Source organism: Phyllostomus discolor, chromosome 1, assembly GCF_004126475.2.
Source record: "Phyllostomus discolor isolate MPI-MPIP mPhyDis1 chromosome 1, mPhyDis1.pri.v3, whole genome shotgun sequence".
NCBI classification, from domain to species: Eukaryota; Metazoa; Chordata; class Mammalia; order Chiroptera; family Phyllostomidae; genus Phyllostomus; species Phyllostomus discolor.
In genome coordinates this window covers 192,715,514-192,740,706 of record NC_040903.2, presented here as the reverse complement: position 1 = coordinate 192,740,706, position 25,193 = coordinate 192,715,514, and the positions used below count along the sequence as shown (strand labels likewise).

Below are 25,193 nucleotides of genomic sequence, written 5' to 3'. Positions count from 1 at the left end.
ATATATTAAAAGGCCTGCGGCTGGGGACGTGGATGGGCAGACACTGACCAAGTCAGAGTCATCTGTCCCATGTGAGTGGAGGGTAGTTCCCAGTCGGTCATTTGGCCAGTTTTCCAACACACTCAAGGACAAAGAGAGTAAAGGCAAGAGAAACCTGGCGGCAACACCCCCACCTCCATTCTTCCACCACTGCAAGTGCCTGGAACCCTGAATGGAAGACCTGGCAAGGGCCAACAGGGACACTGAGGCCCAGAGAGGTGGGTGGCTGTCCACAGTCAGTTGACAGGGCTGGGTCTAGAACCCTGGTGTCCTGGTTCCGAGTTCAGGGCTCTTGGTTCTGTGACCTACCTAATGTAGGTGAGGGCGTTGCCCTCAGGGAAGTTGTAGGGATGCCGCTTCCGGAAGACGTGGCCCACCCGGCTGCAAGGCACAATCTCCAAGCTCCCGCCGCACATCCACACCCTGAAGGAGAGCTCTGTGGGAGACAGCAGCCGTCAAGGGGAGGAAGAGCCCCTTGGCAAGTCCCACTGAGTGAAGAAGGGAAGGGGCTGGCTTCCCTTCCCTTCAGTGTCTCCTTGAAGGCACATGCGGGGGTTGGAGCTCCTGGGCCTGTTTGCATGGGTGCACCCACTCCTGACAGTTTGTGTGTGCTCTAACTGCTCACACACACCCACCTTCCACAGTCTCCACACCAGTGCTTTCCACACAAATACCATCACCACACACACCCTCCACACACACCACCAACGCACACACCCTCACACACACTACACACACCCTCTACACAAACGCCTTCCACACATTCTGCACACAAACACCCTTTACACACACCACCAACACACATACTCTGAGCTCTGGAAGAGCAGTGGGGAAAGCTTTGAAGGAACACCAAGACCACAGGTAGAAGGAAAATGGAATCAAACGGCAGCATCATTTCCCCCACCTCTGGCCAGAAAGCCCCGTCCAGACAGGAGCTAAGAAAGAACACATCTGCTCAGCAGCCCATGCTGGGTACCTGAGAGGTTAGAAAGGCAGCCACCAACCAAGCCACAGCTGCTGCAGCTGGCTAGCCCTGACCTCCCTCTTGCCCGGGGGTTCCCATTTACAAGCTGCTGCTGGCCCTCTCAAGCCAGGCTTCCTTCTGACGGGGGCAGTGAAGCTGAACAAGCTTTTGCAGATGACTGTGGTCCTCAGCAGTGTTGGGGATAAAAGAAGTGGCCATTCCACAGCCCAGAATGGGAGGGACATCACAGGTCACCCAGTGCATCCTCCACTCAGCAACTGTCACTTTGCAAGACCCACCCTAGCAATTGGTGGAACCTTACATAATCTCTTTAGGTTTCCTACTTTCTTTCATATTAGCTCTACAGTTGGATACACCTCCTTCATGTCCCAGAAAACTCATAAGCATAGCACTTTTTTTTTTAAAGATGCCATTCATTCACTCTTAGGGAGAGGGGAAGAGAAGGAGAAAGAGAAGAGAAATATCAATGTGTGGTTGCCTCTCGCACACCTCATACTGGGGACCTGGCCCGCAACCCAGGCATGTGCCCTGACTGGGAATGGAACCAGCAACCCTTTGGTTCCAGACCACGCTCAGTCCACTGAGCCACACCAGCCAGGCCCAAAACACTTAAAAAAATTATTTTTAAAACAAGAGCATCCTGTCATGAGTTCTTTCAGTCCCTTGGTCTCTCTTTCCACTCTCTAGTTGGCTATAAGGACACTCCTGGTCTCTGGCCAGGCCTGAGGGCCTTCACCTGGTGCAGTGGGCCCAGGCCTCCCAGTGGCCAGCAGAGTGGGGAGTGAAGGCAGCAGGACTAACGCCTGCCTTCTGGCTGGCCTGTGTGCACCAGGGGACTTCCAGGTGTGGTCCAGCGGCCAGGACTGGGTGTTCGGCATATCTGGACCCACACACAGGGTTGGCTACATTACTGGGCTCCCCTAGGTCTGACTGCAAACGGGCAAGCCTCTGTCCCTTCTCCTAGCCAGAGCTCTGCAGCTGGCTCAGCAAGGGAGATTTGAAACTGGGGACAGACCTGGGGACAGAGGTCAGCATCTGGTTCCATTTCTGCCTGAGTAGCTTTCTTATGTTAGTTGTCATTTTATCCCACTCAGCCCATATTGCGAATACTACTATCAAGTGTTGTCATTATTAGCAACAATGCCATTAACAATAGCAGCAACCATCATCCACTTACTGAGCACATACTATGTGCCATCCTCTTTATAGCTGATGTCTAAATCTCACAGCAACCATGTGAAGTCAGCACTATTATCCCCATGTATATACTTTTGAAGCATAGATAGTTTTATTTTGCCCATTAATTTAATGACAGACAAGAGCCCTTTGTGACAGATGGGGTCAATAAAACCAAAATCAAAATCCCAAAGTCAAAGTAGTAGGTCCTTAGTTTGACACCTACTCCATGTTAAACACCCGCCTGTCTTATTTTTTAATTAAATTTATCGGAGTGACATTAGTTAATAAGATCAAACAGATTACAAGTGTACATTTCTATAGTACATGGTCTGTATATTGCATTGTGTGTCCGACCATATTTTTTAGTAAGAAACTAAAAACTGGAAATCAAAGAGGTTAAATAACCTTTTCAAGGTCACCCAAATAGTTGCAGAATTGCAACATGAAGTTCACACTTTGTCCAGTAAGCTGCACTGTATGACTGGATTTTTTAGTTAATTCAGTGTTTACTGAGTCCTTATTTATTGTATGTCACATGCTATTCTAGAATCCCTTACATGCTAGTGGGGTGAGATAAGATCTCAGTAAAATAAGAAACAAAAATATAGATAGACAAGAAAATGAGTAGAACACAGGGTCCAGCAGAAGTAACACCTGCTTGAGTGTGGTTGGTAGGGTAACAATATGGATGTTATGGTTTTAATATGGGTGTAATAATTTATGGTTTTAATTTGAACATTTCACCAAAAACGTCCTATGGTATGCTTGAGTATGATATTGTTATGTTACAGAATTACATGCTTATGATTTTGTAACAAAAAAAATTGTAATAAAAGAGGGGCATTATTTGTGCCAGACCCTATCTGCAGTCTATCAGATAATAGTAAGTGCAGTGGAGAAAAATGAGGCCAGTAGGGCACGGAAGAGGGTGAGTGGAATTGGGGTGGAGGGCTGCAATTTTAACTAGGCTGATGAGGGTCACCAAAAGGGGACATTTGAGCTAAAAGAGGCGAGGAATTGAGTCATGTGGCCCTCAGGGGAAAAGCATTCCCGCATAATGCTCCACATTATGGTATAAGCAAGGGCGAAGACCTAGAGGCAAGAGCAAGGCTGGCAAGTTCAAGGCTCAGCAAGGAGGCCAGGTGGCCAGAGAGGAGTGTGGAGTGCAGTAGCTCAGGGCTGATGGTGTGTGCTTGCGGGGCAAGGGCAGACTTCGGGGCTTTGGGTGTTGCTCTGAGGGTTGCAGGAGCCCTGGCAGGGTCTTCAGCAGTGGAGTGACAGGATCGGACTAGGTCTGGAAAGGAACCCAAATGTGACTCCCAAGGTTTTCACGTGTGCCACCCCCACTCGAGGTGGCCTCTGGCTCCCCAGTTCGGCTGGCGGGGAGTGGGAGGCCGGGAGAGGAACGAGTCTCGGTGTGCACATCTCCCTTCCTTCGACAAGGGAACACAATGAAAAGCCAAACCCACCAAGGGCAGGAGTCTCCCAGCTCGACACTGTGGCTAGCCTAGACGGGCCTTTGAATTCCTTCTGAGAAACTAACCCTCTCCAGAACCACTCCTCGGCTCGCCTTTCAGTTCCCCCAACCACTGAGCCCTCGCTGCAGGTGGAGAGTGAAGTCAGCTATTTGATCATTCACTTGTTTCCCTGTCAGTCCCCACCCTGGGGGGGAAAAACGGAAAGAAAGAAAGAAAAGGCCTCTGAATGCAAGAGAGACCGTTAATTCCTCAGTCTCCTAAGTCTTCACAGGAAACCGGCTCTGCCAAAGCTCCCCTCAGGCTGAGGCCGAGGACACAGAGGAGGTCACTAGGCCTAAACACATGAATGCACGTCAGAATGCGAGGGTCATTGCACCCCTGTTCCCAAATTTAGAGCTCCAGATGCCTGCCTCGAAAGGGTTCCAAGAATAAGCCACAAGGGGAGAAAGCCCCACGCCTGTCTCCACTCTGGCGGGTTTGGGAGAGGGGCCAGGGCTGTTTGAAGCTCCATAGCCCATCTGCCTCCAATCAGGGAGAGAGAAGAAAGCCCTGCTCCCCACGTCTTGGAAACACAGGGTTTCACTTAGATCACACCTCACAGCACCCGAGTGGCTCTGGTCAAGGCGCCCCGCACACTTGTTAGACGCGGAATTTCCTGACTAGAATCTGGAAGGCAGAGTCCGCCTCAGTTTTCCCACCTGTCAAATGGGTGGGATACCTCTAGCCCTATTTACTTCTAAAGAAGCTTGGGTAGGAAGAAAAAGGATGCCATGGGAAAGAGCTCTGCGGAGGACCAGGCCCACTGTCGAAACAAGAACACGCCTCTGTATTTACAGGCCTCCAAGCACCAGCCCACCTCTGGGGACCTGCAGGATGCCCTGGCACCCTTCCCACCCCACTCCTTGCCTGTGAGGCTGCCTGGGTGGGCTATACCACTGGGCTTCCTACTGGCGGAGTACCGGTTCAGCCAGTAGAGGCACCAGTGGGAGATCAGAGGGGGAGGAATCGGGGTGGCTATGCCCCAACCCCACCCCTCCATCTAGGAACCATGGGCTGGCTGCTGGTGACCCAAAACCATAGCTACTGCCGGGAGGCGCTCCCTCCCCATCTTTCAGACCCAGGGGTAGTGACACCTCCCAGCAGTCACCAGCCTCACCCAACACAAGGCTGTTCCTGTGGCTCCCTCCATCTTGCCCACTCTGTGTAAACAGTCCCTTTAATAACCCCCTTAAACTACCCATGTCAGATGTTCTACCTGTATCTGGCCTTTATCTAACCTGAACCTCACCAGCAACCCTGGGAATTCACTGGCTCTTCCCTTTCCGTCTGGCGTTAGAGGGTTCCGACAGCCTCAGAAGTCATGATCATGGCCATGGGCATGGTGCCATGCATTTTAACTCATTGTCTCACTTAGTAATCGGGCCAAACAGCTTGTAGGTGATAGGGTCTCCATCCAGCAACCCAGTAACTAGCAACCCCAGGGTACTGGTTAAGTTAAGTGATGGGATCAGAGGGCCGGGATTTACATGAGGCCCTCTGACTCCATCGCTTACATTTAACCAATACCCTCTACTGAACACACTCCCAGGCCTGGTAGGGAAACAACCGGGTGTTTAAGTTGTGGTCCATGATACAGCCTGTATGTTCTCCCACATATATGTGTAGCCATGTGGCCACAGGCTCCCCCTAACCACCTAATTCTGTCTGCTTACTAGCTGTGTGGCTCTGCACCAGCTACTTAATCTCTCTGTGCCACCGTGTCTTTATCAGTAAAATGGAGATAATAATACTTACTTCAGGGGGTCATTGTGAGGATTAAATCCTTAGAACAGGGCCTTACACATAGAAAGTGTTTGATCAAAGTTACCCATTATTGACATTGTTGTTGTTGCTATTGTTATATTTCCCAACTTACCAAAGTTCTCTCCCCCCCAGATGTCCATCTGGGCATCATACTTCCCCAAGTGGTTGAACCAGGACTTGTCGATCACAAAGATTCCTCCAGCTATGACAGGTGTCCTGGGAGTGAGGAGAGGAGAGAGGCAACACATGAGCTTACGAAGCCGGAAACCCCTCCACATGGCCCCAGCACCCTAGCCCGTTTGCCCCAGAACCCCTGCCTGCAGAGTCACCTGGCCTCTGTGCTCTCTGTCCCTGCAGCCCGAACAGAGTCAGCACTTAGACTGGGCAGCTTCAGAGGCCCGGGTGACTGACACAGCCCCACCCACAGCCTCCAGGACCCCAGACCCCAGACCCCGGGAAAGGATGGGTCTCTCCGGAGCTCGCAGCAGCCCTGACCTTATGGGCTTGGTGGGGTCCGTCCGGGCAATCTTCTGCTCGAGAGGGATCTGCTCCCACTTGAAATGCAGGCTCCAGTCGAACCCTAAGGGACAGAACAGGGTAAGAAGTGGGCTCAGGGCAGAGCCCACCGGTGGCTGTTGCCCACTCAGGGTCTCTCTTGATCTGAGCCCAGTTCACGGGGGGCCTGGGCAATTCGAGAAGTCATGCCTTCACCAGAGTGAGACAGGTCTCTGCCCTCGTGGAGTTTTGTTCTATTGGATGAGGCAGAGACTGCAAGACAGATGGGGGCGGGGCGCGGGTAATATGTCACTCGGGCAAAACGTGCTTAGAAAAGCAAACGGAGGAGAGACACCTATGCTATTCTCGTCAGGGCAGTCAGAGGTTGCTCCCTGCTGATGTGACATTTGAACAGAGACCTGAATGAAGGACTGATCTATGCGGATATCTGGGGAAAGGGAACTCCAGGCAGGGGGCAGAAATGGAGAGTCGCCCTGAGGTGACTTCCCAGAGGAGAAATGCCTGGGTCCCCTCAGAATCCCTCTCAACCCCAAGATCTAGTGAATGGTTATGTCCGCTTATGGAAAACCTGGACCCCGAACACAAAATCCATTCTGCCCGCTAGCTCCCAGCCTTAGGGTCTCCAGAGCAACCCATCCAACAGAACTTTCCACGGTGATGGGCATTTCTCTCCCTGCGCCGTGTAATGTAGCAGACTCCGGCCACACGCGCCTACTGAGCTCTCGAAAGTAACTAGTGCAGCTGAGGAACTGGATTTTAAATTTCATTTAATTTTAATTAATATAAATTTAAATAGCCAAAGGTGGCTTTTGTCTACTGTATTGGACAGTGCAGCCCCAAGGTCTAGACCAGAGCAGCAGCCCAAAAGAAACATCATACAAGCCAGAAATGCAAGCCACATATGTAATTCAAAACTTTCTAGTAGCCATATCAAAAAGTGGCAGGAACACCTACAATTAATTTAAGTAAGACATTTTAAACAAAGCATATCCAAAAATATTATCATTTCAATTTATAATCAATATAAAAAATTACTAATGAGATATCTCACATTCTTCCACACTGAATCTTCAGAACCTGGTGCGTGTTTCATACTACAGCATGTCTGAGTTCAGACCGGTCATCTTTCTTTCTTTTTTTTTCAAAGATTTTATTTATTTATTTTTAGAGAATGAGGAAGGGAGAGGAACACCAATGTGTGGTCACCTCTTGCACATCCCCCACTGGGGACCCAGCCCGCAATCCAGGCATGTGCCTTAGACTGGGAATCGAACCTAAGACCCTTTGGTTCACAGGCCTGCGCTCAATCCACTGAGCCACACCAGCCAGGGCCAGACCCATCATATTTCAAGAGTATAATAGCCCAATGTGGCTATGACTGCCATATCAGCAGAGCAGGTTAAGACCATTTCTAAGGGGTCCATGTTAGGAATTCACGCAAGGTTGAGGGTCGTCCCCCTCCACCCGCAAAACAGCTGTCATATAACGCCTTTCTGCAGGAACTTGGCTTTGGTCCCTGGGCTGGCCATGTTTGGGGAGGGCGTGTCAGTGTTTGGGGGGAGGGAAAGACCAGCTTGGCTCTGCCACTGATTGCGCCAGGAGCCTGCGGCTGCTGGCTCTGGCCCTTGGCCCCCAGCCCCAGGGCTCTACCCAATCCCTTTCCATTTTCTGGTGTTGTGAGACCCTCTAGCACAGCTGGGAAGAAGGGCTCCAAGCCAGGGCTGTTGCCTGCCCTCACCTGCCTCCTTTCTGGTCTAGAGCCCCTCCCTGGGTAGCAGGACCCACCTCCGCGAAGGTCAGCAGATGCAGCAAGGTAAGCAAAATTATCCAGACTGATGACATCAATGATGGGGCTCACCACACGGGTGTGGTCCTAGGAGAGAAAAATTCGAGATGGTGTGAGGCCAGGGACTCAGAAAGAAGGGCCCACTGTCTGCTCTAGGAGGAAGGTCTTTCCGAGGCACAAGGACATACACCCAGCTTTTCCTGCAGGGCTGTTCAGGCTCCTGGGAGCTGTCCTGTATCATCACATCCAAGTTCCTAAAAGGTCCCACCTAGGTCCCACGGGCACAATGCTCTCCCAGCCTCTTGCTCTCACATATAGTGAGCCCTGCTAAAATCTCACCTCCTCAGTGAAGCTCTCCCTGATTGCTTCAGGCTGAGGATTTCTTCCTCTTTTAAGATGCTCTCACAATTACATACAATCTAGACAATTCCTGGGACAGTGAATCATATGCTGCCTTCTGTTGCTGGCTTGATCTGTTCTATTCACTGTCATCCACCTCTGCACGTGCTTGGGTTGGGTCTTCCCACCTGGGCCACCAGCAGCTTGAGGGCAGGGACCCTGTGTTCCCTTGTGTAACCTGGGGGTCACTTCTTTCATGCCACAGCCCATGCAAAGTCAGGCTCACTAGTCCCTTCATCACCTTCAGGACACAAACCCACCTCCAGAACATTGGTGGGTAATGTTGATTTTACCAAAGTTTTTTATTGAGGGGTAGTGGTGGTGGTGAATTGTGTCATACACCACACATGAAACTTAACTGGCCTCTATCAGCTCTCTGTGGAGGGACATGGAGCAGAGCCTCTTCTTTCTCTCCCCTCCCCACACTCTGCATGGACCCTCAAAATCCTCTTGTCTGAGACTTGGAATCCAGCTCTGCCCCTGGGTTCACTCCCCGTCTCGGGATGACACAGCCTAGGAGGTAAGGGATCTGGGGATACCACCGTGGCTTCTCTGTGGGGGGCCTCGCCTTGTCCTTCTTACAGACTGCTTTGTACTGAGATATGGTTCACCTTTTATAGCAATTTTATTAGGTATAACTGATGTACCATTAAATTCACCATCTTAAAGTGTGCAATTCAATGGTTTTTATTACAGTCACAGGCTGTGCAACCACCATCTAATTCCAGAACGTTCCCATCACCCAAGAAGAAACCCTGTGCCCATTAGCAGTCACTCCCCCTTACCCCCGCCCTTCAACCCCTGGCAGCCGCTAACCTACTTTCTGTTTCTGTGGATTTGCTTATTCTGGATGTTTTATATAAACGGAGCCATTTAATATGTGTTCTTTAGTGATCGGCTTCTTCTGCCTAGAATAAGTGCAAAGTTCATCCATGTTGTAGTATGCATCGGTACTTCATTCCATTCTGAACACTGGGGTACTAGGTTTCGTGGGGAGTGCGTTTTCATTTCTCTAGGATATGCCCCGCAGTGGTAGTGCTGGGCCAGAGGCTAACTCTGTGTTTAAGCTTTTGCGGGCCTGCCAGGCTGGCCCCCACAGGGCTGCACCGTTTGACATTCCCACCAGCCATGTGTGAAGGCTCCTCCTTGTCCCCATCCTCGCCCATGCTCTTACTGTCTGCCTTTCCGATGACAGCCATCCTATTGGGCGTCTCATCGGGGTTTGGACTCACACTTCCCCACTGACTTAAAAAACTGAGCACCTTTTCATGTGCATGTTGGCCACGGTGTATCATCCTTGAAGACGTGCCCATTCAAATCCTGTGCTCATTTTTAAATTGGGATTTTTGTCTTTCTATAGTAAGTTGTAATCACTTCATCCTTTCCTCCATCTGTCCCCGTCCTCCCCCTTCTGGAGAACAGCAGGCACACGGTTGGGCGGGCCTCTGCCCCCATCTCTCCTGGAGAACGCCATCCTCTCCTCCCTCCTTCCCGGGCTCCCCAGCCTGGGCCAAACCACCCCACCCCACCCCAGCCCAGGACCCTGCCTCCCCCAGGAGGAAAATAACCCATTCGTAGTAGTAGCTTTATAGCTCACTCAGGCTTTCATCCAATCTAATTCTCACAGCAACCTGGTGGGACAAATATAATTATCTCCATTTTCAGAAGAGAAGTCTCCGTGAGGTGAAGTCACTCAGGAGACCACTAGCAGACCACTGAGGCTCCTCCTCTGCCCACCCAACTTCAAAGACAGTTCCTGGGCCCTCATGGCAAGAACATGGCCGGCACATCTGGAAAGAACGGAGCTCCCCGGAGACAGACAGACTCACCTCCTTCACCCGCTGCAGCATGGGCTGCAGCCACTCGGTGTTCACTTCACAGTGGCTGTCCAGAAAGGTGAGGACGGCCGCTGAGGCCACATCTGCCCCGCGAACTCGGGAGCGGATCAGCCCTGCAGGGGACGTGGACGTGTTGGTGCTGAGCTGGGTTGCTGCCCGGCCATCCCCACAGTCTCCAGGCTCTCCGCCCCTTCTGGAGCGGAGGCTTCCTCTGAGTTCCTGTGACTGAATTTTACTTTGTCCTTGTTTATTTCCTCCCTCTCTTTCTTTCTCTCATCCACCCATCAGCCATCATTACTCCAAGATCATTCTCAGAATGCCCTCCACATGCCCTGGGCTCTGAGAACACACTGGTGAACAGTCAGAGTTCAGTGAATGGAAATCACCAATAAAGTGTGGTTTAATACCAAAGGAGAACCAGAAACCAAAAGCCTTTCCCCCGACCCCGGGGGAACCTCAGGGCGGTTTCTGGAGGCTGCACCATCATGGGTGACATGGAGAGAATCTTCTGGACTAGGACAGGCTGGAGTTAGCACGCCAGCCCCTATGCTCACTCTAAGCATGTTATTTAACCTCTCTGAGCCTCAGATTTTTGCCTTGAGAGTCAGAGACAGAACAATCCCTGCCTGTCGGGGAGAGTGCCTGGTGCCCAGGGGGTCTGTGCAGTCTGGGTTCTGCTCTGCTTCTGCCCCCTTTCCCCCAGACTCCCCCATGGTACACCAACAGCCAAAAAATGCCCTTGCTTTTGGCAGCTCCCTGGTTAGGGATGGGAAAATTACCTGGTTAGGAGAGAGGAGGCCCAGCTGGCCCTGGCCCTGGCCCTGACAGAGTGGCCACTGGTGCCCTGTAAGCTGTGGGGGCAGAAGGGCCTCACTCTAAGAATGAGGCCACATCTGCCCCTTGAACTCGGGACTGGATCAGCCCTGCAGGGGACGTGGACAGGTTGGTGCTCAGCTGGGTTGCTGCCTGGTTACGCCCCTGCCCGGCACCCTGCTTCTATCTGACTATTCATCCATCTCTCCACAAGTCCATCTGTCCCATCTTTTCACTCAATAAGTAGCTATAAAGCACCGAATTTAAACTTCCTTAAATTCACCGCAAAAATGTGCATCTGCAGGCAAGACCCCCAGAACGAGCATGTTTCCAGGCCTACAGGTCCCTGCAACCCTGCGTAGCAAGTCCTCACTCAATGCCGCGGGTAGCTTCTGGGGCTTGAAGTGAAATGACATACAGCAAAGTCAGTTTTTACTGTAGGCTAATTCATAGAAGCAAGAATTAAGTTCCTACAGAATCTCATCAATGTTATAATGAAACCACATTATTTGAGGACCTGCCATACTTAGAGATTTCTCCCTGGCCTTTTCCATTCCAGTAAGAAGGTCCCCTCAGCCTGGCTGGTCTTTGTTAAATCCATCCATCACATACATCTCTCTCTCTCTCTCTCTCACACACACACACACACGCCCCTTTGGTGGCTCCCTGCTATCTGCCTTATCAAGTCTAAATGTCTTTTTCTGGCTTAAGGTCCTCTGTCATCTACCTCCATTCCCCCTGCTGACCAGGCCCCAATTCTCCTGGGAAAGGAGAGTGAAAAGGAGGTGGGGAGGCTGGGCTCTGGGGTGAGCCCCCTCTCCAGGTTAGAATCTTGGCTCCTTTCCTCATCCCCACCCTGGGAAATTTCTGAACCCCTTAAACCCAGGTCTCCTTATCTATTAGGAGGACTGAGTGTGAGAAAGCTAAAAAAGTGAATGCAGGCTATACAAGACGCACGCTCGGGAGGAGGGCTGCGAGTGGTCCCCGTATATCCGTCCACGCCTGACCAGCGCCTCTTCATGCAGAGTCCCTGAGCCTGGAACGCCCTCCCCGCTCTGCCGCCTCACAGCCCCCCCGCCCCCACCAGTGAGGCCCAGTCCCTGACCACGCCGCTCTCCTCCAGCACCCTGTCCTCCGATCTCCACTCCTCCACATGATTAAACCCGCCTGTTGCTGTGGTGGAGTCTGACTCCCTGGCTACCTCACAGATCTCCGACGGCAGGGGCCACACTTTACACTTCTTCTGTGGCCCCTAGAGTGCTGAGCACAATCCTGTGCTGTCATCGATGCCCCAAACACCTCTTAGGTGGAAGTGGTCACATCTGCTTTATACTGCCCTCTGATGGTCCCAAAGCATTTCCATACAGCCCATCTCATTTCACGTTTACATTAACTGTGCAAGGCAGAAAGGGACTATTAGTATCCTCATTTCCCAGCACAGCAACTTGCCTGCAGTCAGCTGGGGTCGGGGCTGACCTGGGATAACAGGAGGGACTTTCTACAGACTTCAGTTCTTGCCGCAGGAACGCAGCAGGTGTGTGTGACATGGCACCAAAGGGGCGTGGGGAGGTGTGGGGGTTTAGGCCAAAAAGGGTCTGTGGTGGCACCCCAGGCCTTAGAATTTACCTTCCCGCCGGTCATTGCGTAGGCACTTGACCTTGGGGATCCTGGTCAGGAGCAGACAGTCTTCAGCTGAGGGTGGAAAGAAGGAAACTCGTTCAGACATGGGCATCAGACCACAGGAAGTTTGGCCACCACTAGAGCCGTCCAGGAGTTGGCCCATACCAGGCCCAGGACAAGCGCTGGGGATGGGGAGGCATGGAGGAGCATGTCACCTCTAGTGGCCAAAGGATTGCCCTGGGTCCCCATGCCTAGGCCAGACGTCGGACTGCCTGTATTTATGGCATTACCACCAGGGGCGCCAGAGAGCACCAGCGTGTCACCAGTCTAACATCCGAGGAGCTTAGATTGAAGGGACAATCTTCTCCGCATGACAGCTGTAGTAAGAAAGCATGCTGCTGATGTTGTTTCAAATTTTAAAAAATGTCATCTCATTGGTGTCCCACCAAAGCAACATCACTCTTTCTCCTCTTCTGGCACCAAAAAGCAGCACCAGGGAAGGCAGCTACAAAAGACCGCAGATGCCAGTCTGGGGCTAAGACCAGCCTGTGACGGTGGCCAGGACAACCTGGCGAGAGCGCTTGCCTCGGCACCCTGGGGAGATGGGGGTTGGGAGTGGCACAACAAAAGGCGGTGCACACTTACGATCTGAGCTGAAGTCATCCACCAAAATGATCTCCTGGATCAGGTTCGCTGGAGTTCGGTTCAGGACGCTGGAGCAGTGAAGGGGACAGAGAAGCCCAGATTTAGGGGCCACCCTCCGTTTACCCCTCCCTGCCGTGGGGCTCCCCCACCACCCCGCCCGGGGGCCAGCATGCTGGCCATGGGCAGCTGCTTGCAACCCTTTGGGCCCTGACCCATGGCTGAGGAGCCCTGTGTTCCTGAGGCTCTTCCGGGGACCCGGCTGACCCTGTTGCGTAGAAGGCTGGCCAGGCCCGTTTGGGCCTCATGAGCCAGGAGGGGTGTTCTCAGGAAGCCCCCCAACTCTTTATCTCCCACCATCCCTCGTCTTCCTCTACTCCCTGGAAAAGGAAACTTGAGCCTCTTTAATCCCTAGAATACCACCGGGCATGCCTTTCTGAATCCTGTTCTCATCTAAGTTCATCAAAGAAACAGGGTGAGTAGGAGTTAAATTCAACCACAGGGCCGAGCTTAGGAGGACAGAAGGGGTGCCTCCATCTGAATCACTGGCAGGTGCCCGCTGAGCTGCCACCATCCGCCTGAGGCCTCACATCCACCCCCGCCTCTCTCGGTTCCTGACCCCTGCATTTCTGTCCTTTTCCTGGGGACGTGGTCTTGTGTTAGACAGCGAGTTTCACTAACACTTGGATTTCTGGGGTCTCCCTGAGCCTGATTCACCAGCTGCAGCTTCTTAGAAGGCAGGACTCCCCCTCCCAGTGCCCGTCTGGCCACGGCACCTGATCTCAATGTCCTCCCCAGCCAGGGGCTCAGCAGGTCACCCCAAGGCCTTAGGGAGCAGCCCCATCGAGATGAGGTCCCCAGGCGGAGCTTACCTCTTCACCGTGCGCAGGAGGGTCGATCGGGCTTCATTGTGGAAGGTGATGATGACGCTGGTGGCCGGCAGGTCCGAGGAGTAGGACAAGGATGGACAGCTGAGAAGGGAGCAGAGAGGTCAGAGGGCAGCTGTGGGAGTGTCCTCAGGGCAGGCTTTGAGGCTTCTCTCTGTCCAGCCTGCTGCCCCCAGAACACCTCTGTGGACAGAGAAATAAAGCCTGAAGCTAGCATGTGGGCTTTGCTCCTCCACACACACGCTCCACCCACTCAGGCCCCCCAGCTGGGAGTCCTTGGAGGGACACCACCGTTTGGCGGACCTTCCCAGGCCAAGAAGCTGTTCACCAAAGACCTCGAGTACTGGGGTCTGCACAATCCCTGAGGCGTTTAGGAGGGCTCAGAGCACGTGCAGGCACTGCACTGGGCCCCTAGCCTGGACCCACAGACAGGACTCCCTGCTGGATGGAGCAGCCAAGAGAGAAAATGGGGTGGTGGGGGCAGGGAACAGCCTCTGTTTTGTCTCTGACACCCTGTAGCTCTTCCTTCTCACCCCCCACCCCCGCTCCAGGACATCTGGTGGGATCTGGAGAGGAGTCACCCCTCCCCATCCTGGGGCCTGTGAATTCCTCCCTCTCCTGCCCACACTAACAGCTGGCTGGTGACAAGGGAGCGGCCTCTCAGGAGCTCTGGGGGACCCTAGCTTCTGAGAAGACAGCAGAGGCAGTTCCCACCAGCCCCCTCTCTCCCCAGCAGCTCGGTGCTCACCACCTCCAGACACCAGCCACACTTACCCACCCCCCACCCCCACCCCCGCCTCAGGAAAGGGAAGGAAAACACTGCACTCGGGCCAGCCTTCATCCGTCTTTCTGCGAAGGCGTTATTCACACTCCTGGGGCCGGCGGGCAGGCAGCCGCCGCGCTGGTTCTCATGGCAATCTCCTTTATTACAATTGCTCTCTGACTATTCCAGCAGTGACCATTTTTTCATTACAGCATTCATCCCACTGACAGCAGCTTACAGCCGAATTCCCAGGCCCACTTCTTGCCCTGCAGAGCACACTGGGTCAGCCAGGCAGGAGGGCCACCAGACTGGGCCCCCATGGGAGAAGTCCTAAGAGGCTTCAGAATAATTCTCTTTGAGAGGGGGTGGGGGTGGGAAATTCACCTCTGCCAGGCTTCCCAATTGCCCATCCTCCCAGATCCAGGCTGATTTGTGGGTGGAGTGGAGGTGGGGGGGCTTAGTCTGATGAGATGGGGAGTGCTGGGAGAAGTAGCCGCCCCCTGGGCACCCATCGCCCCCAGCATGAACCTCTAGGGCCCCCAGGTCTCTGTCCTTGAACTCCAATTATCTGGTGCCCAGGGAAGGAATCTGGATTGCGATGCTCATCCTCCACCTGAGGGGGCCAGACCCCACCTGCAGGGTAGACTATACTGACCTCTCTCACCTGACCCCTCCAGCTCTCTCCACCCTGCTCTGCTCTGGGATTTGTATCTATGGTAATGGGGATTAGTCTGCAGCTCCCAGGAGCCAAGAGCCTCTGAAGAGGTTTGTGCCAGACTTGTGTTTGAGTTTGGGGCTATGGAGCTGGTAGGAGCTGGAGCTATGGGGCTATTTACATAGTTTATGTCTTTGCTCCCCATCGTGGGGGAGCTCCCTAGGCTGAGGGCTGAACTGGGAACCAGCCTGGAGTCCAGCAGAAGTGGCAGCCTGGAAGGCCAAGGGCAAGAGGGTGGCTCAGGCCAGCACACTTGGCTCCACCACGGGAGGTCCTGCCACCCAAGCCAGCACCTCCTTTGCTCACTCTACACACATGCGTGCCCACACACAGACACACACACATGCACACACAGACCCCGGACCCACTCGGGCTTCTGAGAGGGCCATGCAGCAGCTCTGGGGCAGGAGAAGAGGCCTAGCTCACCAACCCACCACTGCCTTGGGTTTGAGGAGTCTCTTTCAAATGTGTGGATTCCCAAGAGGAATTCCCCCTTTAATTTCCTCAGTGAACACCTGAGAAGACTCAGAGTGCGGGGGGAGGCAGAGGGGATCCAGGCTGTCCTCTCGATTCACAGACGTGGGTCAGTGGCCCCTCCAGGCCCTGCGGTCTAGGGTGTAGGTTGGCCACGGTCAGGACTGCCTATAAAGGTTTCCAAGTGGATCTGTGTGAGCATAAGCTTGCAGGCCCTGCTTCATTCACAGGCAGACAGGAGGTGAGACTGCTTGAGGACTGCTGAGAAAGAATTTCCAGGGCCTGAACTAGCCATTGGACCTGCGTGGGATGCTTCCTGAGGAGCAGGATTATTGCCCCATGGGGGAGCAGGAATTGTTTCTGGAGGCCGACAGTGCTGGGGTTGAGGACAGGGAGGACGGGCTGGGGCTCCCCCGCCTCCGAGCCCTTCTCACCTCGCACAGGCCGCCCAGCCCACAGGACTTCAGGCACGCCTCCGCCTCCGTGAGTGGCAGGTCTCCTTCTGCACCCTCATCTCACATACATCTTTGGTTCTGTGGAGCAGCTGAGTCCACAGTGGGCCTGAGTCCCCCTTGCCCGCCTACCCTCACACCAGGACCAGCATGGCTTTGGGAACATTAGCTGCGCCCAACACAGCCCAGGCTGGCCGTCCAAAGCTGCCGGCACATGGGAGGCTCCGCTCCAACGGCCCCTTGCTGTTCTATTAGGCGTCTGCACGGAGAGCAGAGAAGGCCCCCTAACCAGCCTGGGTTGGTGAAGGGCCCTTCCTGGAGGAGAGGACTCTGAGGGGAGACGTGAAGGTGTGTGTGGAGAGGGTTCAGGAGAGGAAACAGTGTGTAAAGACAAGGAGGGAAGCTGGAGAAGCATAGGACCGGGGAGCACTGAGTGCGGAGTGAAAAAGAGTGGAGGCTCCTGGGGAGGAGGGGAGGCTCCCACTTCAGGGTAAGGAGTCCAGGCTGTCCTGGAGGCGAGGGCAGGAAGAAGAGAGACTGAAGGTGGTACCTCGTGTAATTTAGACAGGACACAGCAAAGGCCTGAACCCAGGAGGGGGCCGATGACTTGCCCAAGGTCGGGCATTCATGCTGAGTGGAGTCAGAGCTGGGATTAGTGTGGAAGGCGCCCTTGGTCAGGTCCTCAGCCTCTCCCAGCTACCGCCCTGCGAGAACTCAGGACAAGGCCGGAAGCATTTCTGGGAGTTTCAAGGAAGTGAGGGCAGAGGGGCGGGAAGAGAGGAAGGGAAGGGATGTTAGTGGGGCGGGCACAGCGCTCCTCCGTCTGCACAGTGTGGGCAGGGCTGGTGGCCCCTCTTCACGTCAGGCACCGCCAGCAGGGCACCAGGAACACCAGCCTCGCCCACCCCTTGGGTGTCCCTGCAGTCCCTGGCAGGTCCCTCTCACTGGGACTCCAGACTGAGGTGCTAAGGGGCCTCCCTGGCCCCAGATGGGAAGTTCTCTTTGGCCAAGTGAAATACACAGGAGTCAGGTAAACAACTGAAGGTGTGGGTGTGAGTGTCTCATTAGTAGACTCTGAGGAAATCGCTCTCATCTCTGAAATCCACGTGACTGAAAAAAACACCAAGCTCACTGGGGTTGGCCCTTCCCTCCACTGCTCCTTCTCCATCCGCACAACGCAGGTCGCACCTGTAGTGGCGGGTGTCCCGGATGGGCCGGTCTGAGCTCAGCTTGTCGCTCTCCAGCTGGTTGAAGGCGTGCTGCCTGTAGGGGTCCTCTCCGGCCTTCAGCTGCTTGGCCGCCAAGTACGCCTTCTCATCAAAGCCTCTGGAGGGTGTTCCTGTCACCTGAGACAAAGGTCAGCATCAGAGGGGCCCAGGATGAAGTGGCCACTGTGTGCTAAGCACTTACTACTAGACAGGAGCCAACCGCAAGGCCTCATTTGACCCTGCCCCTGACTCCGTGAGCAAGTCATTGTTTCCCCCGCTGTACAGATGAGGAGACTGAGGCTCAAGAAGGCAAAAACAGTACCTGCGTGTGCGGGACAGGGAATGGGAACTCTTGGTACTGTCTGCTCAATTTTGTAAACCTGAAACTGCTCTAAAAAATAGTAAAACCTATTTTCTGAAAAGACCAAGGCCAGAGCTCGTAAGTCACAGGTTCTGGATTCAAACTGGTCATTTTAACTCTGAAATCCAAACCCTTGACCACTTCTGTGTGCTGGCTATGAGAGGGTGGCTCTACAGTGCACCAGACCCCAAGATGCGGTGTCCAAGGAGGTTGGAAGTTGCCGAGCTACCAGGAGATTGACAGTCTCTTAGCAGGGAACTTGGGCCTGCCATTGGGTTAGGTATGATCAGTAAAACACCCAGGGCTTAGACAAGCTGCTATGCAGAGAACTACCTGTGAGGACAAGCAGGTTCTCACAGGCTTGTCAGAAGCACTACAAGTCAAGTGCACAGACAATGATGCATCTTCTCGGGGACTTGTGCTTGCTGATGAAACAGCCTCATGTCAGCCCTACTGGGTCCACCTGTGCTAAGTGCTGGGGAGTGATGGATGGCAGATGCCATGGCCCAGCCTCTGCCCTCTTAGCCTCACCCTACTTTGTGCTCCCCAAGTCCCACCACAAAAGACGCTGGGGAAGAACACATCTGAGATGAATGGATGGATCCTGACATCTCATTATTTGAACCACACTGCTGGCCGGACGTTCCCCAGAATGCCTTGAAATGTCATCACATCAGCTGCAAGTGCCTCCCGACTCCAACCCTTCCACGTGACCAGCAGGCTGGGCTAGAGCCGTGGGCACACGGAGGTGGCAGGAAGATGGGTGAGAACTGTCCATGCACAGAACCCCAGCAGGAGGACTCTGTCACAGGCCTGGTCCCTGCAGAGGTGGTCCCAGGGAGGCAGCTGGGCCCAAGGGACAAGAAACCGATGTGTTGAGTGGGACAGGGAATATCCACCACAGCCCAGGGCCTCCATGGTCCCTGGAGGGCGCAGCTCCCAACCTCACCAGACAAGAATGCAGAAGGCTCTTGGGAGTGCAGGTCTCCTTAAAGGGTGCCGTTCTATAGTGTTCCCACCTCCCAGTTTCACCCCGTCCTAGGAACCAGTCCCTGAGCTCCCGAGGTCAGAACCAGCGAGGGAGATTTCCTCGTGTGGCCCAGCCAGCCCCGTGGTAGACGCAGATGCTCAGGGCCTCTGTGCTCAGGGGGTGGCAACAGTTACAGCTGCTGCACTGAGATATTCTGAGTGGGTACCATGCCAAGGGCTGGACAGATGTAGCAGAGCTCCCATGGGCTCAAAATCCATTTCAAGAAAGACTGAGGGAGGGAGGGAAGGAGGGCAGGAGAATGTTCTGACGTGAACCCTGGATAGCCGAGAGGACCTACGCTGCCTAGCTTTGAGAGTGAGAACGAGAGATCTGTTGTGCCCTTCCCATCCGGGAAAAGAATGGGTGTTAACTCTTCCCCTCGTCCTTCCAGCCCAGGGTTAGGGGGATGGAGAGCAGCTGCCAGCTGATGGCTGAGCAGCTAAAATAAAGGAAAAACTGCAGAAGCTCCCAAAGGGAGAATATGCCGCTTAATTATCCTTTGACTGTGGGAAAGAACATTGATTTAGTTAGGGTTTAAGGTCACGCTGTGATCTCATACTTACCATCACCCAATAAACACTGACAGAGAACCACCCATCAACCAGGCATTAGGGCAAGTTTCTGGGAGTTCCAATGCACCGGAGCATTCATCCATTTGCTTACAGATGCTTGAATTCACTCACTCATTCATCCATCCACCCATTCATTCGACAAAGCTCTGCTGAGCACCATTCATGTGTCAGGAAGGGGGAGGAAGACTTCTGAGACTGTTCCCTGATGCCCAGCCTGCTGCCTTCTTTCAAAGCTTCCTCAGGACCACAGCGAATGCCATGCAAGAGCACCTGCTCCAGCCAGTGCTCTCTACAGGAGTTCCTCGCGGGGTCTCAGAACCGAGCCAGACACCCCAAAGATGCTGTCAGGAAACATCTGCTGCTCCCGCCCCCAGACCCATAGTCCATGACAGTCCAACCCTCCTCCAAGCTTAGACCCTTCGCTGGGGAGACAACTTGTGAAGAAGGGTGCCATGGGAACATAGACCCGCCTCCTCCCAGAGGTCTCAGCTCTGCATTCACATTGACCCAGCAGTGCTCAGGGTTCGGAGCTGGAACACTGCTTGGCCCTGTGCCAGCTAAGTAGACGGAACACTGAGGAAGGGCAGGATGTGACCTCCTCAGGGCTGTTACTTCCTTTCCATCCAGTGCCTTCCTGGCCTTACACCAGGCACCCCCCAGTGCTCTTCTCCCTGGGATATGTAGCCCCCGTTCCCACGCCCATACCACAGCTCATTTCCTTCCAGCTCTCCAACTCACCTTTCCCTTTGGCTCTGCTCTTAGATCTGGAGACTTAGGCCTCTGGATGTCCTATGGGTACCTCTAACTCAACACCGCAACACAAATCCCTCACTGATCTCCAAAGCAGCTGCTTCTCCTGCACTGCCTGTTGCAGACATGAGCAGTCCCATCCTCTGGGTCCTCCCAGCCACCAACCCAGGGGTCGCCGATGCCCTCCCCATGCCCCTCGGTGTGATTTAGATCCCTGCCCTGGGTATCCACAAGTGGTATCCTGTGGGCATCCCACTAGTGTCAACAAATAGTGACTGAAAGTCCAGTGAGTGCAGACACTATGCAAGAGGCTATGAAGACAGAGATAAACACAAAGCAACATGGCCCTTGGAAGAGGAATCTAGAAATGTGGCCCCTTTCCTCCCCCAAGGCAGGCCATGGAGGATCACGAAGAAACCCCCTCATCCCCAACCTTAGAGCACAGGTGACTGGAGGACTGGCCATGGAAGCTCACCCCACCCCAACCCCAGTTGGGGCAGGAGTCTGGAAACGGTGCAGGAACCATGGACTGGGTACCCATGAACGCTGTTCTCCTTCTCCCCATCCTGAAGGGGAAGTGTGTTGCTGCTATCCTCTTCTCCCACCCCGATGCTTACTTAGCATATGAGCATGTGAGGGGTAGATGCATCCTTTGGCTTCAGGCTGTGGGACCATGAGGAGCTATATCTGGATCAGCCTAAGAGACCCAAGATCCTGGGCTTGCAGCCACTGTGGGGGGCTTGCAGCCACTGAGGGGGCTTGCAGTGCTGCCCATTCTGCGGGCAGTGAGGGCACTTGAGGCTGTTTGTGGAGTTTTTATATTACATGGTGCTGACATCTGTATTTACTTCTCTTTCTTTTCCACTAGATGGTGGGCTCCTCATTTTTGAGCTCCCAGCACCTGGCATTACAGTAGGTATCGAGGAGGGGTTTGCTGAATAAAGGAATGAATGAATGAGCGAGTAAATGAATGAATGAATGAATACCTAAATATTGTCTCTGGCTCTCAGGTTACTGATAACGGATTGAGGAGAAAACAGCAAACAAACGGAGCCTCTGCCACTTCACCTCATGTTCCGTGGTTTTCACTGTCCCTCAGGGTACAAGGCCCAGAGCTCACAGTAGCACAGGAGACTCTGTGGGTACATACCCTGTCACCTGCCTGGACTCAGCTTGTACCACTGTCCCCTCCCTGGTTCTGTTCCAGCCACACTCACCTCCTTACGTTCCTTGAGCCGGCTGGCACCCTTCCCCTTAGCCCTTTTGTTCCTCCTGCCTTCTTTCTGGAAGGCTCTTCTCCCAAATATCTGCATGGCTCCCTCCTTCACCCCTGCAGGCTGCTGCTCAAATGTGGTGTCCTCTGTGAGCCTTTCTCACCACCATCTGTAAAACTGTGGCCCTAACCCCACCCTCAATTCCCTAACCTCCTGCCCTGCTTTATTTTTCCTCATAGAGCACTGTGTGCCATTCTATGTGTGTTTGACTTATTTATCTTCTTAACTGTTTCTTCCCTTAAGAGTATAAGCTTCACCAGGACATGGACTGTCTGTTTTGTTGAATGCTGGGTCCTGAAGACCAGAACGGAGACTGAGTGATCGTGGGACTCAAAATCAACGGCTAATGAGTGCATGAATGATGAGCCGTCCTGACCTTAAGCATCCTGCTCCCCAGCTCCTCACACACACACACTCTTGGCTAACGCAACACTTGGGACTGAGACAGACCAAAGAGGTGGCAAGGCAAGTTTTACCTGCCATAGGAGGGATCTTCTTACCCCTCACAAGCTCCTAGCAGGGCTGTCAATCACTGTCCCCTGTTCAACCAACACCTTGATCACTACCACAGGGGTGGGTACAGGACCCAGGCTAGGCCAATCCTATCACTGCACTCCCAGACATAGGGACTGGTTCAGGAATGGTCACTTGACTCATTCTGAGCCAATCAGAATCTTCCCTGAGACTTTCCTATAAGGTGAGCTCTTTTTATCAGCACTGCTGAGTTTGACAGGCAAGAACCTTCTTACCAATTACATGAGAAAGCTTGTCCCTGTAATGTACAGCATGGTGACTATAGTTGACAATACTGTAGTGTACAATATATGTGAAAGTTGCTGAGAGAGTAGATCTTAATCCTCATCCCAAGGAAAAAATTTGTAACTATGTGTGGTAGTGGATGTTAATGAGACTTACTGTGGTGATCATTATGCAATATATATAAATATTAAGTCATTATGTTGTACACCTGAAACTAACAAAATGTTGTAGGTCTATTCTATCTTAATTGAAAAAAGAAAAAAATATTATCTGGAGAATGAAACCAAGAAGAAACAGAGCCAAGAGATGGAAAGAAAGCTCAAATGATACTGTTTTGGGTCCCTGGAGCCAGTCATACCCATTCCAAATTTACTTTTCTTTAAATCTATCTATCTGTCTATTCTATTTTCTTAAACTAATTTGAATGTTCTTTTCTAATGACCAAAAGTTCAGAAATGTCAGCCCTCAGTCCTTCCAGTGAACAGACAACCACTCTCAAACAGTAAGAAACAAAAGGAGCTCCCAATCCCAGTGACATGGTGTAGGTGGCAGCCATTCATCCCAAGATACCAGGCTGGTGTCTGGCATGTGGCCCAGTGACTCGAGCCCAGAGACTGGTGGTGCATTCCCAGCCTGCAGGTCCGTGGCCAGGCTTTGGCTTGGGGGGAGGACGGAGCTTTCCATCTGAACCCTGGCTTAAGAGGCCCTGGATTTGCCACGGCCAGGAACAAGGTTGGGGAGACGAGGAATGACAACCCGGTGAAACTCCCACTGCCCTCCAGCCTCTTGCCGAGCATTCTTGGCTGACATTTAGGCAGCTGCCTCCTCTCCAGGCTTTGTTCTCTTGGGAACTGCCAGAGCCCGCACTTCCATGTGCAATAAGGTCAATCACATCTGAAACGGTTTAAGCTGAAATAATGACTCTGCTCTATAAAAGGGAAGAACTGAATTATCGCTCATCTTGGAGAGTTTTATTTTCAGTCCATCACTTCAATTAAACTTTGAAACTTGCCTGACTTGCTGGATGTTTTTTTTCCTAGCTAGATTTGCATATTTTTCCCTGACTTCTAAATTTAGAAAACAAACAGCAAAGGGGAAGGTTTAAAATGAGAAAGGAAAATATTTTCCATGTCATGTTCATCAAAAACCATTCAACCCAAATCCCCGAGCCTTGTAAACTTCCTTTTAAAACATACACGTACCCCTCCATTTTAGGTTTAAACAACTCAGCCTCCTTTTAAATAACTGCTGTCCAATTTCCTTTTACTGCCAGTAAAACAGGTACCTGCTGGGTTTGCCTTTTGCTAAATTTCAATGGAACTACAAATAAAAAGGTTCTGGTCTTATTTTATGGAAAAAGCCTCCTGACTTTTTTTCTGAGTCTGCTTTAAACCCAAAACACCTGCTGAACAAAATGTGAGTCCCCACCACCCCCCTGGGACCCAAATCTCATCTGAGGCTGTGTCCCAAGTTGAAAGACTGCCATTCATTATGAGAGCTGGGAAACTAAGCACGTAATTCACCATCTCTCTAAGCACCAAGTCTCAGGTTCCACCTCTCCCAAGTGAACGGGCAGGTCTCCCAGGGCCTCCCCATGAGTCAGTGGGCTCTGGGGAAGTAGCCAGCCCCACCAGCCTGCCAGTGTTCTCCCTACCCCCATGCTGGGGCGGCACAGGGCCCGGAACCTCAGCTTGGGTGCAGGGGAAACTCACTGAGGGTATCCAGGGTGCCTGAGCGGTCTGCCCCAGACATGTCCCCATCTTCCTTTTTACATTGCCTCCGAGCCACTTATTAGAGGGTTACCGGCCTGGGCTCTGAAATCTGACAGCCTGAATGCCAGTGCTCACTGCTCTCTTGCCCTTCCTGAGCATGCTTCTTCATCTGGAAAAATGGGGATTCTTGGGAAGATTAAAGGAGATAGTGTAGCTAATGTGCTTGGCACAGTATCTGGCACGTAAATTGTAATTATTAATTTTTTCTTACTGTATTGAATTTATTGGGGTGACATTGGTTAATAACATTACATGTTTCAGGTGTACAATTCTATAATACATCATCTGTATATTGTATTGTGTGTTCGCCACCCCAGGTCAAGTCTCCTTCCGTCACCATTTATCCCCTCTTTATCCTCTCCTACCTCCTCTGCCCCCTTTTAATTATTAATTATTATTAGCTTACCTGCCTTTTACCAGTGGTTCTCCACCTTGGCCACACATTAGAATGATCTTGGAAGACTTTTAAAATCCTAATGTCCAGGCTTTTCCCAAGACCGATTACATCAGGATCTCTGGAGGTGGGACGCAAGCCCCAGGAGTCCTTCACGCTCTCCGGGAGGTTCCAGTGTGTTCCCAAGGCTGAGCCGCCCCTTCGTACAGGTGCGGGATGGTGAGCAGCTGTTGGCCGTGGCCGGTGAAATCACAGGACCAAGAACTAGGAGGGGCCTTAATTATTGGTCTCCCTCGATTTCCTTCCCAAGGACCCTCACCGTGAGTCTGATGTCCGGCCTCTGTTTGTACTGACCGGGAGCTTCACCATTAGCGGAGCCGACTGCATCTCAGCTAGAGTTTCCAGGGCTGCTATGGAAACCACCGCCATGCACCACCTATTCCCACAGGCCCAGGGAGGCTCTAGTTCAATTACACACTCAGGAGTCCAGGGTAGGGGCTGCCTGGGAAGCTCACCTTGGGCTTCCAGTTACATTTCCCACAATGACCTGACTCTTCCAGGAGTGCTGATGACTTCACAGTTTCATGGCACTAGTGGTCTCACCAGGAAGAGCTGCGTGCACTGTGCATTCCCTTAGGGTTCTCAGCCAAATAGGGTCCTCTGTCCAAGGCTGGGACAAGGCAT

At 52.8% G+C, this 25,193-nt stretch overlaps 1 protein-coding gene across 1 annotated transcript in view; it reads right to left on the bottom strand.

The window, feature by feature from the left end:
* The window catches only part of GALNT16 (polypeptide N-acetylgalactosaminyltransferase 16), a 79,829-nt gene that overhangs the window by 11,533 nt on the left and 43,103 nt on the right, over window positions 1-25,193 (bottom strand). Inside the window, exons 2-10 of the mRNA XM_028508024.2 lie at window positions 17,578-17,735; window positions 13,971-14,069; window positions 13,102-13,169; window positions 12,463-12,528; window positions 10,015-10,136; window positions 7,786-7,873; window positions 5,980-6,064; window positions 5,597-5,700; window positions 349-475 (exon numbers count right to left, since the gene is read on the bottom strand). Of these exons, the coding sequence (XP_028363825.1) occupies window positions 349-475; window positions 5,597-5,700; window positions 5,980-6,064; window positions 7,786-7,873; window positions 10,015-10,136; window positions 12,463-12,528; window positions 13,102-13,169; window positions 13,971-14,069; window positions 17,578-17,735 (917 nt within the window). The remainder of the gene's footprint in view (window positions 1-348; window positions 476-5,596; window positions 5,701-5,979; window positions 6,065-7,785; window positions 7,874-10,014; window positions 10,137-12,462; window positions 12,529-13,101; window positions 13,170-13,970; window positions 14,070-17,577; window positions 17,736-25,193) is intronic.